The sequence below is a fragment of the Orbicella faveolata genome, unplaced genomic scaffold, assembly GCF_042242905.1.
Source record: "Orbicella faveolata isolate gen_17 unplaced genomic scaffold, um_ofav_v1 contig_34, whole genome shotgun sequence".
Classification (NCBI taxonomy): domain Eukaryota; kingdom Metazoa; phylum Cnidaria; class Anthozoa; order Scleractinia; family Merulinidae; genus Orbicella; species Orbicella faveolata.
Window position 1 is genome coordinate 13,088,247 of NW_028301563.1, and position 16,186 is coordinate 13,104,432.

The 16,186-nt window shown below is 42.4% G+C and overlaps 2 protein-coding genes across 2 annotated transcripts; one reads left to right on the forward strand and one right to left on the reverse strand.

Moving 5' to 3' along the window:
- Positions 1–10,177: 10,177 nt before the first annotated feature.
- On the forward strand, positions 10,178–12,872 carry LOC149104866 (fibroblast growth factor 1-like). The gene is made up of 4 exons (XM_089272283.1): positions 10,178–11,079; positions 11,131–11,183; positions 12,404–12,481; positions 12,690–12,872. The coding sequence occupies exons 1-4, from the start codon at positions 10,962–10,964 to the stop codon at positions 12,870–12,872; spliced, it is 432 nt and encodes a 143-aa protein (XP_089128409.1). The 5' UTR covers positions 10,178–10,961.
- A 682-nt stretch (positions 12,873–13,554) lies between these two features.
- Positions 13,555–16,011, reverse strand: LOC110046756 (putative serine/threonine-protein kinase DDB_G0280461). The gene has a single exon (XM_020752463.2). The coding sequence runs from the start codon at positions 15,466–15,468 to the stop codon at positions 14,476–14,478; it is 993 nt and encodes a 330-aa protein (XP_020608122.1). The 5' UTR covers positions 15,469–16,011; the 3' UTR covers positions 13,555–14,475.
- Between the last annotated feature and the right edge of the window lie 175 nt (positions 16,012–16,186).

Here is a 16,186-nt window from a genome sequence, read left to right on the forward strand (position 1 = left end):
TAGGCTTGGGCATATTTGGTAAAGTTATCAACAATCAGCAGTACATATTCATATCCACCTTTGCTCTTGTCCAGATGCAGAAAATCAATGGAAACTACTTCAAAGGGTGCTGATGTCATCAGGTGCATCATAGGTGCTTTCGTGACTGTGTTTGGTTTCTTCTGTTTGATGCATCTGCAACGTTGTGTCACAAAATACTCTATGTCACGGTACATATGTGGCCAGTAGAAGCGGGACCTTGCAAGTTCTGCGACTCTCTCCACTCCAAGGTGTCCCATCTCTGTGTGTAGTTCTTTAAGTACCACTGGGATGAAGTTGTGTGGCAGAACTAATTGTATCTTAGAGCTTGTTCTTCGTCGCAGGATACCATGTTCATCAACTTCCAGTTTCTTCCATTCTCTCATAAGGTTGGTAACTCCATGGGGTTCATTCTTCAGTTGGCCACCACCCGGTTTGATCCCGTGTGTCTTGTAGTAAAGCACGCGGCATATAGCACTATCCGAGTACTGTGCCTCCTTGATTTCACTAGGGCTGAAGGGTTTTAGATTCAGATCCTTTAATGTCGGTTCAGGAGTTGTCAAGTCTGCGGCAATTGCCGTAACCCATGGGATTGTGCCTTTTGCCTGTTCCCTAACTGCTTCCACGGTTGCTTCAAGGACATCTTTGGGTACTTCCTCTGTACAATCGCTCATATACTTGTCTATGTCCAATGGGATTCTTGACAGAACATCCGCGTCAACATTAGTCTTGCCCGGTCGGTACTTGATTGTAAAGTTATAATCCGCTAACTCGGCCACCCACCGATGCCCCGTGGCATTCAACTTTGCTGATGACATCACATACGTTAACGGGTTATTGTCAGTGAAAACAGCGAAGGATGGAGCATAGAATAAGTAATCCCTGAATTTGTCAGTAATTGCCCACTTTAGGGCCAAGAATTCTAACTTTCCTGAGTGCAAGTGGTAGTTCCGTTCCGCGGGCGTCAATGTCCTTGAGCCATAGCCAACAACTCTCAATTTCCCCCCTTGTTCTTGGTAGAGCACCGCCCCAAGTCCTTCGCTTGAGGCATCCGTGTGCAGTACAAATGGTCGTTCAAAGTCAGGGTAAGCCATTACCCCTGGCTGCATAAGAAGTTCAATTAGGAAGTTTAATCGCTCTTGGTGTCTTTCATTCCACGGGATTTTGTGATTTGATGACGATTGTCCTTTCGATGTCGGCAACTTCCACTTGGGGTGCTGTTTCTGTCCTTTAGCTCTGCTGGGCTGGTCACTGCATTCTTTAACTGAAAGTAGGTCATAAAGGGGTTTGGCTAATCTGGAGAAGTCGCGAATATATTGGCGGTAATAGCTTATGAAACCCAGGAGTTTGCGCAATTCACCAACAGTTCTTGGTTTAGTTTCCTTAAGGGCTGCCACTGCTGCAACGTCTGCTGAGTCCATCGTGTAGCCATCTGCTGAGACTATTTTGCCTAAGTAACGAACACGGGGCTTGAACAACTCACATTTCTTTGGCTTCAGCTTGATACCATACTCCTGCAAACGTTTAAGTACCTTTCGCACATTGTCTACATGCTCAGAAAATGTCCTACTGTACACCAGGACATCATCAAGATATGGAATACATATTTCATCGCGGAGACCTTCTAGGCATTTCTCCATGTACCTCTGGTAAGCTGCCGGTGCATTTTTAAGGCCAAAAGGAATCCGGTTCCACTGGTATAAACCCCAGGGGGTGATGAACGCTGTTAGATGTCGGTGTTCTTCTGCTACGAATCCTTGATGATATGCCTTTCCTTGGTCTAACACTGAAAAGTAAGTGTTCCCACTGAGACTATTCAGGATGTCTTGGATGCGAGGGATGGGCTGGCGGTCATCCTCAGTTTTGCTGTTTAACTGCCTATAGTCAACACATAGTCTCAGACTGCCATCTTTTTTTCTCACACACACCACTGGGGAAGAGTAGGGTGACTTTGAGTTGCTTATCCAACCACGATTGATCATATCCTGCAAGTGTGACTTTACCTCTTCGTACAAGGGCTTTGGAATTGAATTGTATGTTTTTTGTACTGGGACGTCATCTCTCAGGTTGATTTCCAATTTCAAATGTTCGGCACATCCAATGTCACCATCATCTATAGCGAAGGCCCCGGATTCTTCCCTCAACATCTCCTTGACAATCACCCGTTGCTCACTTGACAAATGGCTCAAGTCAACTGGGGGAATCCACTCTGCTTTACTTTGTTCGGGCTGACTTGGCTCCCGCTCACAACTGGTTGCCTCACTCCAAGTTTCACCTTCCTCTTTCTCTTGTTTCTGTTCAGCTTCGACTGGCAGTGGCGTGACGGACTGCACTAACTGTATAGTGCCCAGTTCTGTCCGCCTACGTAAGGTCATCTCTCGTTCGGTGTTGTTGCATACTGGAACATACATTCGGCTCGAAGACCTCGGGGAGATTCGGTGGAGACAGCCCTGAACTTCTAGCCCCTCAGGCCACGCCCCTTCCTCTTTGGGCTCAAACACAACAGGCAAATCTTCTTCTAGTAGTCCAAAGTGTACCTGACATTTGACTCTCACAGTCTCTCCTGGTGGAACACGTATGTCTTGTCTGCCGACTCTGAGCATACCGGTGTCAGCTTCATCATCCATACTTTGGATGAAATTAACCAGCGCTCTTGCTTCGCCCTCTTTCACAGATGGGAACGAGTCATTCACTATTCGGGGCAATAGGCTGGTTGTGTTGGGGCTACTACTCCTCTTAATGACCTCTTCAATGACATTAAAGCCGATGATGGGATACTCCTGATTATCTTCACTTCCTATTAGTATGGGTACTGTCAATGGCTCCGAGTACCCGTCCTCCCCAACCAACTGGAACTCCACCTCAATCCAGCCATCATATGCGATTTTTGTACCGTTCACGGCCTGGAGATTTAATCCATCTTCCCCCAATAACTCGCTTATGTCTCTTACTGGCTCGTTTGGTAGGTTAATTTCTTTCCAATGTTTGGACACAACACAAACTTGAGCTCCGGTATCCCACAGGGCATCCACCTTTTCCCCTTGAATCAAGCAGGAAACCACACATTTTCTTCCCACTAATTTGGTGAGTTTAGAGCGTTGTCTCGGGGTTAGGTGGGAACTGAACGACGTTTTCAATGTTTCAACACTTGCCCTTTCCCTCAGTTCAACTTCGCTAATGGCTTGACATAGTTTCTTATGCTTCTCCCAATGTTCCCTTTGACAAACTTTTGAACAATAGTGGCTAGTATGGCACTGTGAACACCGCAAGTATTGATGTGCCCAATCCTCCCTCTTTCCACAGTTCATGCATTGTTGGGACTGCTCATGAATCGGGGGGGCTGCTCCTTGTCCCGTGGGGGCAACCCTTGTCTGTTTCCCTGGGGGCTTGCTGAGTTATAGCCCCTTCGGCTTGACCTTAGGCATTGGTAACTGAAGTGGCCGACATCACCACAGTTGAAACAATGGTTGCAACGGAAACCCCTTCCTTGTCTTTCACAATTCCAGCACCCTCTAGGGCGAACCCTCCCTTGCTCTACAGGGTTGTACTGTGGGTGAGGGCTAGCGCGGCTTTGTTGTTCCATGCCCTCCCGGATAGCAGCCAATTCCGCTTTCAACTCTCTAACTTCAGTAAGAAGGTTAACTTTTGGTGGCTTTTCTGGGGTTTTACCTTCAACTGAGGCATGGCTGTCATCATGGGTGGCCAATTGAGCTACAAGCTGTGTGGGGGTTCGGTTTGTGAGCTGGTCATGACGGGAACCAAGCTTCTGCATTCTTTCTGTTTCATTACTAACTGCTGCATTCAATTTCTCAAAAAGTTCTTCATCTTCCACTTGGGTGTTTTGCAGGCATGGTTTTATCTCCATTTTAATGTTATCATTCCGTAACCCAGTTAATAATGAATGCAGAAACATGCACTGTACCAGCTTTGGGTCATACTTCAAATCAGATCCTGCTTCTTGAGATGCAAACAGTACTTTCTGCTTTAGATCAAGGAGGCGAACAAGAAAGTCCTGAGGGGTCTCCCCAGCTTCCTGTACTGCCGAACTGAGCAGCTGATACATTTCCGTAGCCCCCCTTTCTTGGTAATGTGACCGGAGTATTTTACGTAATCTGGCAAGATCTAGATCGGGCTTACCTTCCAAGTAGCTCCTCAATCTAAGGCCTGGATTGATAGCTCGAATAACAGCCTCGACAATTTCTTCTTCTTTATAGCCCCGTTTCAATCCAGCGTTAATTTGGTGAGCAAGACTGGTAAAGCTCAAGCGATCTTTCTGACGTGAATCTCCAATCTGTCCCGATATTTTAAATTCCTTCCTGAACGGTGGAATCGCTGTGGTTTCTTTAGGCGTAACTGCATTTGTGCTTGACTTGACAGCAGACTTCTGATCCACATGTTCGGTTTTCACACCACCCTCTTGTTCACTCTTCGCGTCCTTCGTTGCCGGTTTCTTTTCTTTAATTGTTTCTCTGAGATTCGTTAGTGCTTCAGTTCCGAGTTCTTCGGCGTCTAAATATTTCGTTAGGATTTGTATTAACGCCAGGCGTCCTGTATCCGTCTCTTTAACTTCGATATGTAGCCCCGCACAGATTTCTCGAAGACTCGCTTCGCTAAGCTGACAAATTGCTGTTCTCACCCCTATCTGAATCTCTTCGACGACTTCTATAGACATTTCGGTGGTTTCTTTGTCACGTCGGGGTCACCAAATGTTACACTCTACTCAATCTCGCACAGGAACTACTACAAAACTGCAATGACAACACGTTTTCTCATCGATCCTCGTTTCGTTTTTATTCTCGCCAACGCGTGGGATTTTCGATCCCATAATAATAAGTGACCTGGGGCTGGGCCCAGTCCCTCACGTTCTACTTGTAACACAAACTAAGCGTCTATGTTGTGAGTGCGTGACCAAATGACATCTATGCAATGTGATTGCCTACGCAGGAACGTATTATAGATGGCCATGATAGTGTTATCTTTTTTCTTTGCACGCGGTCTTAAAAAAACATTGCCTAAAATTACCCTAAAAGGGTTAGCCACTGGGCACTGCTACATGTAAAGCAATATACGTAAGACTGATCGCTGTAACAATAAGTCTATCGGTTTACTGACTCCTATTTACAAATGAAATAAAGAACTTTAGGAAAACAATTGACATAGTTTGTTTCCTCACACCGTGAAAGGCCACCTTTTTGCAAGTCTTATACAGTGTTCAAAGTTTTCGAAATGTGCTGGGTGATTCTTTTGCGACCCGTTCCCGCCGAGGTTGCGTCGGATGCATAAACTGTGCCATGAAATGACAAAATAGACAAATGCGTTTTTTTTCCCCTAAGTTATGCTAACTGCAAAGGTCCTGCCCTTATGTCGTGTTAGACCTTTCGTAGGAAATCATTTCACCTCTTTAGCGTGCCATACGACGCATTGCGTATGTGACATAACGAAACGCCTGCTTCTTAGGTGGCGGCTAATTATTTCCGCGGATAGTATTTCCAGCATTCATACCTTGATGGATCAATAATACCAGTCCTTTGCAGTTTACGCTAAACCAAACGTATCAAACGAATGCCTAGTTATTTGTTATAAAATTCATGTCTTTTTCTTCAAGTAACAGAGTACTAAAGCAACACTATAATCGGTTAGATTTAAATGCTTATAACCCAAAAACAGGCCCCGTGACATGAATTTTCTATAATGTCACTATAATTATGAAACGGACATTAGCACATTAGACAAAAATTTTCCCAAATTTTGCAAAACAAACCGGAACAGACAAACAACGGAAGGATCATGCAGGCACTTTAAAAGTTTGTTTTAAAGTTTGCTATTATTGATCCAGCAAAATGTTAGTGCCGGAAGCCGTTATCAAACGCCTTAACTTATAAAAGCATATCTTGCAATAGAAATGAGCCTAAAAAATGCAAAAACACACGGCAAATTACACAGGTGTCAAACTCAACGAGTCGACATGCAGATAACACGCAGACCTATGACCTATAAAAAAGTTTGCCATAGCACGATCTAACGGCTCAACTTCACTTAAAATTCCTCCTTATTACACAACATGAGGTGCCCTTCATGAACACGAGTGAAGCGACAAGAAAGGTCGAGTGACCGGACAGAGAACGGCAAATGTACAAATGTCACGAACCGTAGAAGTCGTGTAGGCTAGTCAACCCCATTTTACACTTAAACTTTTTACCACATTTAAAGAGATTTGTATGGAGACGCCATGCTGGCCGGAAACCAACAGAAACATCTGTCACTGAGTTTGCCACAAAAGCGTGAGAAAATCATAATCATTACAATAGTACTTTTTCTAATACTGTTCAGATAGCCAATTTCCATGAAGTACATCACCTTTTTAACAAACATTACAGCTCTCTCGGCCGCCAATTCAAGCGTAGTCTATCACAAAACCAAGAACCCATTGTGCGTGCCATATTTTTGTCGTTAAGTAGCATGTCTTTCCAGTAGTACTTGATAACGCTAGGACAAATATCTATCGCTGCGAAACTCGATTTAAAAACGTCACAGTCCGGAGTTCAATTCTTCAGGCGGATCAATTCTTCGGTCGGTGTAGCAGATCTCAAAGAGTAAGAATCGAGATTTGAACCGCTTAAGTAGCCCGCTAAACATATATGCTTTAGCGTGCGATATAATTACAATGAATAATAATTCCCAGAGATTCTCGCTTTTAAAGATTCCCCATTTTTCCCGCTTTTAAAGATTCCCGCTTTTAAAGATTCCCCATTTTAAAGATTCCCCATTTTAAAGATTCCCCATTTTAAAGATTCCCCATTTTAAAGATTCCCCATTTTAAAGATTCCCGCTTTTAAAGATTCCCCATTTTAAAGATTCCCCATTTTAAAGATTCCCCATTTTAAAGATTCCCCATTTTAAAGATTCCCCATTTTAAAGATTCCCGCTTTTAAAGATTCCCCATTTTAAAGATTCCCGCTTTTAAAGATTCCCCGTTTTAAAGATTCCCGCTTTTAAAGATTCCCCATTTTAAAGATTCTCGCTTTTAAAGATTCCCCATTTTAAAGATTCCCGCTTTTAAAGATTCCCCATTTTAAAGATTCCCGCTTTTAAAGATTCCCCATTTTAAAGATTCCCCGTTCCCCGTTCCCCATTCCCCATTCCCCATTCCCATTCCCCGATTCCCCGTTCCCGTTTTAAAGATAGCCGTTATAAAATTCATGTCTTTTTCTTCAAGTAACAGAGTACTAAAGCAACACTATAATCGGTTAGATTTAAATGCTTATAACCCAAAAACAGGCCCCGTGACATGAATTTTCTATAATGTCACTATAATTATGAAACGGACATTAGCACATTAGACAAAAATTTTCCCAAATTTTGCAAAACAAACCGGAACAGACAAACAACAGAAGGATCATGCAGGCACTTTAAAAGTTTGTTTTAAAGTTTGCTATTATTGATCCAGCAAAATGTTAGTGCCGGAAGCCGTTATCAAACGCCTTAGCTTATAAAAGCATATCTTGCAATAGAAATGAGCCTAAAAAATGCAAAAACACACGGCAAATTACACAGGTGTCAAACTCAACGAGTCGACATGCAGATAACACGCAGACCTATGACCTATAAAAAAGTTTGCCATAGCACGATCTAACGGCTCAACTTCACTTAAAATTCCTCCTTATTACACAACATGAAGTGCCCTTCATGAACACGAGTGAAGCGACAAGAAAGGTCGAGTGACCGAACAGAGAACGGCAAATGTACAAATGTCACGAACCGTAGAAGTCGTGTAGGCTAGTCAACCCCATTTTACACTTAAACTTTTTACCACATTTAAAGAGATTTGTATGGAGACGCCATGCTGGCCGGAAACCAACAGAAACATCTGTCACTGAGTTTGCCACAAAAGCGTGAGAAAATCATAATCATTACAATAGTACTTTTTCTAATACTGTTCAGATAGCCAATTTCCATGAAGTACATCACCTTTTTAACAAACATTACAGCTCTCTCGGCCGCCAATTCAAGCGTAGTCTATCACAAAACCAAGAACCCATTGTGCGTGCCATATTTTTGTCGTTAAGTAGCATGTCTTTCCAGTAGTACTTGATAACGCTAGGACAAATATCTATCACTGCGAAACTCGATTTAAAAACGTCACAGTCCGGAGTTCAATTCTTCAGGCGGATCAATTCTTCGGTCGGTGTAGCAGATCTCAAAGAGTAAGAATCGAGATTTGGACCGCTTAAGTAGCCCGCTAAACATATATGCTTTAGCGTGCGATATAATTACAATGAATAATAATTCCCAGAGATTCTCGCTTTTAAAGATTCCCCATTTTTCCCGCTTTTAAAGATTCCCGCTTTTAAAGATTCCCCATTTTAAAGATTCCCCATTTTAAAGATTCCCCATTTTAAAGATTCCCCATTTTAAAGATTCCCCATTTTAAAGATTCCCCATTTTAAAGATTCCCCATTTTAAAGATTCCCGCTTTTAAAGATTCCCCATTTTAAAGATTCCCCATTTTAAAGATTCCCCATTTTAAAGATTCCCGCTTTTAAAGATTCCCCATTTTAAAGATTCCCGCTTTTAAAGATTCCCCGTTTTAAAGATTCCCGCTTTTAAAGATTCCCCATTTTAAAGATTCCCGCTTTTAAAGATTCCCCATTTTAAAGATTCTCGCTTTTAAAGATTCCCCATTTTAAAGATTCCCGCTTTTAAAGATTCCCCATTTTAAAGATTCCCGCTTTTAAAGATTCCCCATTTTAAAGATTCCCCGTTCCCCGTTCCCCATTCCCCATTCCCCATTCCCCATTCCCCATTCCCCATTCCCCATTCCCATTCCCCATTCCCCATTCCCATTCCCCGATTCCCCGATTCCCCGTTCCCCGTTTTAAAGATAGCCCCTCATACAGTCTCATGATACTAACGTGGTCAAGCGATAATGGATACGTTTGACAGAACCTGACAGGGCACAGAGTTGTTGCTATTCATTACTTGAAACCTGACAGCTATACACACAAAAGGTTCGTTTCTGCCAGCTTGTGGTTTTTTCGCTGGTCAATAACAATTTATGTGGTCATATAAGAATTGAAATCCCGTATCCCGCTCTGTTCCCCTTGCGAATCCCACATCCCAGCCCCAGAAAAACACAAAATCCCGCTCCCGCTCGTAAGTGTAATTCCCGCTTCCCGCCCCTGTTTTCTGCTCAAATCCCAAATATCACAGCGAAAAAAAGCCAAATCCCGCATCCCGCCAAACCTATTGGGGACCCACTCTTTATGCTAGGCTGCAATGCGGTTGTCTCTTGAGCCAGCAAACTCGTCTCTTTGTTGTTTTCTTATCTTTTTTGTACTCTTTGTCCTTTTTTTTCGGCCCGAGCGGGTCAAATTAACCAGCCCTAATCTCAGATCTCACTCTGTTTGACGCTGGCCGTGGAAGGGCTGGTTTAATCTCGAACCAGCCCATGGGGTTTCCCTTGTCCAGGAAAAAACGCCTGCATTGCAGGTTATTTTAGCGCAGGTCTTTTTTTTTTTTTTTTTTCATTTTCTACGTCGACTCTCTAAAAAATAATGCTTGGCGTGGAGGTTGCAACTGAACACAAACATTAAACTATTGCACGATGGTATACGTAAAGTAAAATAATTCAAACCGTAAACGAATGTTTAAACACAAAGACAAGTTACAGAAAACTATACTAGTGAGATATAGTAAAAACTGTGGACTCGCTCATTCCGTGGCCGATATTTCTCCTCTTCATTTACGATCGCTACAGAAACCGCATTTTCACGTGACATTTTCGAATTTTGACTTGCTGAGAACATTAAGGAAGAGGGGTGGAGGGCGGTAGGGGGGGGGGGGGGGGGAGGGCGGCTTTCAAAACAATGTCAGAGGAAAATGAAACAACATCATAACCCACCCACTCTACAAACGTTATATGAGCCATGCATGCCTTATTACACAATTGGTGTCATAGCTTTTAGCAATTTTGTTTGTTCATTCAAAAGCTTTTAGCAATTCTGTTTTGTTCACGAAAATACTGAAACATCAGTTCTTTGGCTTAAAACTTAGCGAAATCTAATTTGATTGGCTTACCTTTTCTAAACAGTTTCTTTGATCACGGAATATTACCCGACACGCAAGCTTACATGTTTTGTTGATAAGATGGAACGCGTTTACAATCTGGTGCTAATTAACTGGTAATCATCGGCTGAACTAATTGAGACTGTCAGGCACGTGCTTCCGATTTCTATTATTCCTAGATGCCCTGAATCACGCAACTTATAAATAGGATAAACTGTCACACAATTAAATTGGAACTTTCATGGCAATATAAGAAAATATTTGATGGTACACAAAGGCGATCAGTAAGCGTTAATAATTGGACAATGTCCCCAGGTTTTCTATGAGCTCCTTGTCAACGAGGCCCAGCCAGACTTTCGCTCATACTTCACGAACGGTCAGGAAAAAAAATTTTTTCTTAGGTATCGTTTAAGGAGAAATTCCCCTTTCAAAACTGTCGTGTGTGCGATCGTGCCCTGTTGTCATATAAAGAGTTTTTGTCGAGGGCTCATAGACTATAGCCATAGTTTTTGGGCCGAGCCTCATTTTGAAGCAGAGGCAAAGAGCACCTCATTTTGAAACAGGCCAAAGGCATATCCCGTCTCGGCACCAGGGAATTCTCACTTTTGAGGTCTAAGGTGGCGTCTCAAATGCTAAGCACGTCAGTGTCAGTTTGGTACAATCAAGGATGCGAAATTGTTCTTCAATAAGCTACCGTTGGCCAAAAGAAACGATGTAGAGGAAAAATCACTTGCCGCTCCAAACAAAAAGAAAATGCAAAGGGAATTGGCAGGCTTCAGTCACGATTAATCCAGGTGTGCAATTAAGTTAGACTAGTACACTCAAAATATCTTCAGTGTATAGCAAATCCACTTACCGAGTCAACAGCAACAAACGACATGGTTCATTTCACTCCCAACACGTCGTCACCGAAGCATTCAAAATGCAGTCATGGCTTCTACCTCAGAATAAACGAGAACGGCGTAGAGGGAAGCCGGGACGAAAATGATAGTTACAGTGAGTAGAGAAATTTATTTCGCTAATTGTAATGTAACGTATAACTTACAGAATGCCTGCGTGTTACATTCGTGCCTAGGAATTGTAACCCGGCCAAAACTCAAGTGAAACGTTTTCTTCGCATTTTTTGTAGCCATTTATTTCCGAGAGCGATCATTTTCTTATTTCTCTTGACGATATTGTTACATTGTCAAGTAGGCAGGTGAGGAGATTAAAGAAAATCATCAAGCAAGGAAGGGATGTCGCCTTCATATAGAACGATATTCTCTAAACTTACATTAAAGGAAATGCGTAATAGTCAGTTATGAGTATAACTTCTAGTCATGGCTTTAAGCATTTTTCAGTTTCAAGAAATCGAGATTTGCATTCGAAAAGGCCGAGTGTCAATGAAAAAATGTATTTTTGATGTGAACTTCACTGAGTTACAACGTCTTGAAACTAAAAGAAAAGGAATTCTGACTGTTACTGAAAATATAGCATTGTCTACATGTAGCCAGACACGAAAAAGAAAAACTCAATGACGGTGATGAACTTAATTTTTTGACCAATTCATTGTCGGCCATATTTCCGCTTTCAATGTTAATTTAGATAATTTGGTGGAACGTCAAAATCGTAGATCGTTGTTGATGATTTTCACTCTTTATAATTTTCATTCTTTGTAATTCGCCGTACGTTGGGCTGTTCTTTTTAAATGGAATACTTGGAAGGCGATCCTAAATAAATTGGGTGGTCCTGTTATAATATTGGGTTCCCTGTGTGCAATTGTCTACACTGCACTCGTGTCCTTTGGTAGCTTTATTATACAGTTACAATATTAGAGTGTGTAGATGCTTTGTACGAAGTCATCAGAAAATCAGAAATCTAGCTAGACAAACATTCTGTCACCGACTACGGTGATTAATTTAAGTTTTTCACTTTCCCACCAACGATGCCCAACTGTTTTAAGACGTTAATTTAGCTTGAGCCCGCGATCCAATCGAAAACCAGTACTCATTTTTATAGGCGTCAATTGACCATAACCTGGATGTCCAATATAAAAGATGTGCGCTGTAAACCAAGGCTGCATGTTTCGGTCGACCTATTAGCAAGAGTATGGCCGCCATGTTGAGTAGTGGTCGTTGTCGAAACTTAACTGTTGACGCTTAAAAGAAACCTGCAGCACTAGCATCCCATTCAGAACCGAACTAACACTGTACTTAAGCAACAGGTCCCAGTTGCTCCATAATACACAAACAGGAATCAGTGAAACACTGACATTTGTGACCCAGCTGCAGCTGCTATTTCTTGTGTTTCTTTGTCAATAGTTTTTCTTGTAATGGAGTAGGTGGAGGCCGGCGTGATAAAAGGAAAAGCGGCAGGAAAGTGCATTGCAATGAGTGCAAACGGAGAGTTATATACCACAGTAAGTAAGAACCGTCTGGTTTTGAATTGAATTGTTTAGAGGACAATAGTGTTCGGAATAACCGGGTAGAGACTCAAAAACAATATCACTGATAAGGGCGGGGTTCGAAGGTACTATTTTTTTTTCTTTATACTCGTTGAGTCTTGATCTTGCTCTGACTCAATCCTATTACATTACTTTTTTAGTAACTCTTTTTAAAATTCTACAGACCTCCTCATCTCGGCCAGAATGTGTCTTCAAAGAGATTTGTGGGACCGAGTGCACTTCGTATCAATCCGTGCTCAATCCTGACTGGTATCTAGCGTTGACGAAACAAGGTGAGGCGAAGCCTGGGCCCAAAACAAAACGCGGTCAGAGGGCTGTTACTTTCAGGAAAGAATCTTTGCTGTAAGATGATTGGACAGCGGCTGATTCACAAAGTTGTCTAACTCGTAAAGAATAAAAAGATATAAACGTAAGAGTGCTCGATCTAATAAGGCGAACATAAGGATTCCATTTAGCACCCTTCTTCCAATACGCGCTCCCTAGATGAATGCCGTTTTTTTTCTAATAAGCACCCCTATTCCAATAAACTCCCCCATGGCGAAGTGACATTCAAGACAGGGTTATAGAATAGGCTGATTAGACCAGTGAATTATGACTGCGCTCCTGTCTGAACGTAATATAGCCTGCGTGACAGGCGTTCAATGGTGAAGGAGAGGGGGTGGGGTTGGGGTTGGGGTTGGGGTTGGGGATGGGGGTGGGGATGGGAGAGTGTTCGAGCAACGATCGCTGAATATCCTGAAAGACAGTTCTATTTTGCTCAGCCGAAATTTGGCAGCAGTTGTGATTTACGGTATTCTGTCTTTTAATTTCTCTACCTGTTCACGGTTTACGCCGGACTCTTTGTTACAGATAAGATTTTTGTCCTACATCGATTCCCTTGTTTTAAACTTAGATAATAATAATGTACCGAAACCCCTTCCTGCTGGACAAAACACATTTTCTGTGGACAAGATATTCAGTGAGACTTTGAAACATTTGCAATAGTCGTTTGAGTTTTTCTGGCATATGTTTTCTCCCTTGTCACATGACGAGCTTTGCCCGAGGAAAAAATGTATGCAAATTAGGTTAATAATAAGCCATGGGTGGATTCAACACACCCATGGCTTATGATTAACTGTAACTGAAGAACTTAGTTCGCGCCTTAGTACGATTGAGGTGCTGCTTAGGAATTCTCGGTATGATCTTTTCACACTTGGCGGCGTTCAATTCTTGACATAATGAAAATGTTTTCCAGATAGAGCACGCGGAATTGTCGGCGCCACTCGCGTGGAGAACTTTAGTCAAGTCAAACACTCGCGCTAAACGCACAACCCGTATTTCTAATATTTATTGTCTAACACTTTTTATTGATCCAAACAGAACCCAAACGAAATGAAACTAAACATGACAAAGGAAGTTGAGAAGTCTAAAAAATAAATTCGAAGGGCCTCCTAAGGCAACTTTTTCGTTCATTATATATTTGCGAAGCTACGCTGAATGTTCACGACGGTGATATTTATTTAGTGCGCGGCCAGACCACATTTTCTTTAGCGAAAACATTCATTCAGTCTCGCCGAACACAATTCAATTAGTGGGCTAAATTCTAAGAGGACTTTGAAATAACCGGCCTTCAAAAGCTTAAAATACAGAGCCAAATATCGCAACTCACAAGCGACGTTTTCCTAATTCCAGTCATTACCTACGTGTACTTGCGATGCCACGCTGAACGTTAACCATGGCTATTCATAACAGCGCGGTCCACATTTAATTACGTTTCCTTTAGCGCTGAAAACATGCATTAATTCTCGCAGAATACAATTCAGTTAGTGGCCTTATCGCAAATTACGATTCAATTTACTGAAACGTCTAAAACACATAAAGCCAAATAAAGCAACTCACAAGTGATGTTGTTAACTACATATTTGCGAAGCCACGCTGAATGTTCACGATGGTAATGACGGTCCAGTAATTCAGAGCGCGGCCAACATATCCTTCAGCGAGGGGCGTTCATCTGGTTCTTCGCAAAGTGCACGTTTTGCTACCCGTAGTGACCTTGAAGTTGCTGTAGGAAGCAAATCCAATACAGCTAAAACAATTTTACTCAACGAGTAAATGTCTGATGCATAACTTTGCCTACCACTACCGTTTACGATTTCAGGGGCAATGTGAGGATATCGCTTCTTGTATTTTTCTTGTTTGACTTCGGGCAACGACATCACTGGCTTGGGATCGGAAAAAAAACGTGCTTTCCCGAAATCTATTATAACAGGGTTCCATTTCTGCTCGCGCTGTTCCATCACCACGTTGTTACTCTTCAGGTCGTTGTGCAGAATGCCACAAGAGTGTATGTGGTCCAAAGCTTCGATGGTGTTTTGCAATATTCCAAGCCAAGTTGGTTTGTCCAGCTTCTTCTTCCTGATTAAGTTGGACAAAGTTACACTCTTGTCTTTACGGCCGTGGAACTTTGTGATGAGACGTAGGGGCTCACTCTTGGTCACAATACCAAAGAGCAGGGGGACTCCGCGGTGATCTTCGAGGTGGTTGATCATTTTTGCCTCGTGTCGAACTTCCTTCTTCATGTTGTCACGGCCAAACGTTTCAGCTTTGAATTCTTTTACGGCAACTAGGACGTCCCTATAATGAGCTAGGTAGCAATTTCCAAAACTACCACAGCCCAAAAACTTTTCCGATCTCACGATTAAGGAGGGATCTAACTCTCTCACGTGGCGATGTTCAACTTGTCTCTTTGATTTCGCAGCGTCTTTTGGGGCTGTTTTCTCCGGCAATTGGGCAACCGGACTGCTTATTTTCTCGGAGGCGAGTTTACCAGGGACGAGCTCCTTCTGCGCATTCTTCAACACTTTCTCGTAGGCCTTTTTGTTCCGCCACCTCTTTCGGGCTTCCTTTCTGATTTTCTTAAATTTCTCTTTGTCCTTTACCACTTTACGTTTGTTTCTAGCCATTGCACGTGCGCAAACAATACTGCCTCAAACACAGAAAGTGCAGTACTGAACTGAATAAGGAAGATTTGGTGAAATTTCAGATATTACGATTGACGTTTGTAAGCCTAGAGTTCGTAGGAATGTGTTAAGGAAATTACGCTGACTAAAAATTTCACTGTAGGACGAAGAGTGAACAAAGAGCCAGTCTATTGCGCCGCATGTGCACTAAATTTGCCGGAAGACCTCCCCCACTATCTACACCTTTTAAGTTTCATTGATTGGCCAAAATAAACAAGAAATCCTTGATTACAATATTGTTTTATTGCCAGTTCAAGTGCGCAATTCGCAAGGCCCTTTTCTAGCGCTAGTTCTGAAATATGGCAGCTAATCTAACAGTATACAAAACACATTGTGATTTATGTCCGTCTGCATTCAACACAACAACTGCGCTAATGAGACACAGAGGCTCGAAACATCGCACTGATGCAGAGCCCATAACATCCCTTCCGTTCTACATTGGACAGGAGGTCATAAGGCTTCCTCCAACAATAAGAACAGGACCAAGATCTTCAAGCTACAAGCAATGGATAACTGGCATTGTGGACAGCATGAATTCATGTCTACATCCAAAAGCCGCTGGTATGTATTTTAAATTTATTTTTGTCACATGCTCGAATAGCTGTCAAAAAATGTGTACGCATACGTTTGTTGAATGAAAGAGCCTCTCACACTGTCAAAC

Bases quoted from the DNA above. Each gene is read 5' to 3' on its own strand.
- LOC149104866 (XM_089272283.1), top strand. From the start codon at position 10,962: ATGGTTCATTTCACTCCCAACACGTCGTCACCGAAGCATTCAAAATGC. The intron at 11,080-11,130 runs GTGAGTAGAGAA...TATAACTTACAG, and splicing joins GGACGAAAATGATAGTTACA to AATGCCTGCGTGTTACATTC. The intron at 11,184-12,403 runs GTGAAACGTTTT...GTAATGGAGTAG, and splicing joins GTAACCCGGCCAAAACTCAA to GTGGAGGCCGGCGTGATAAA.
- LOC110046756 (XM_020752463.2), bottom strand. From the start codon at position 15,468: ATGGCTAGAAACAAACGTAAAGTGGTAAAGGACAAAGAGAAATTTAAG.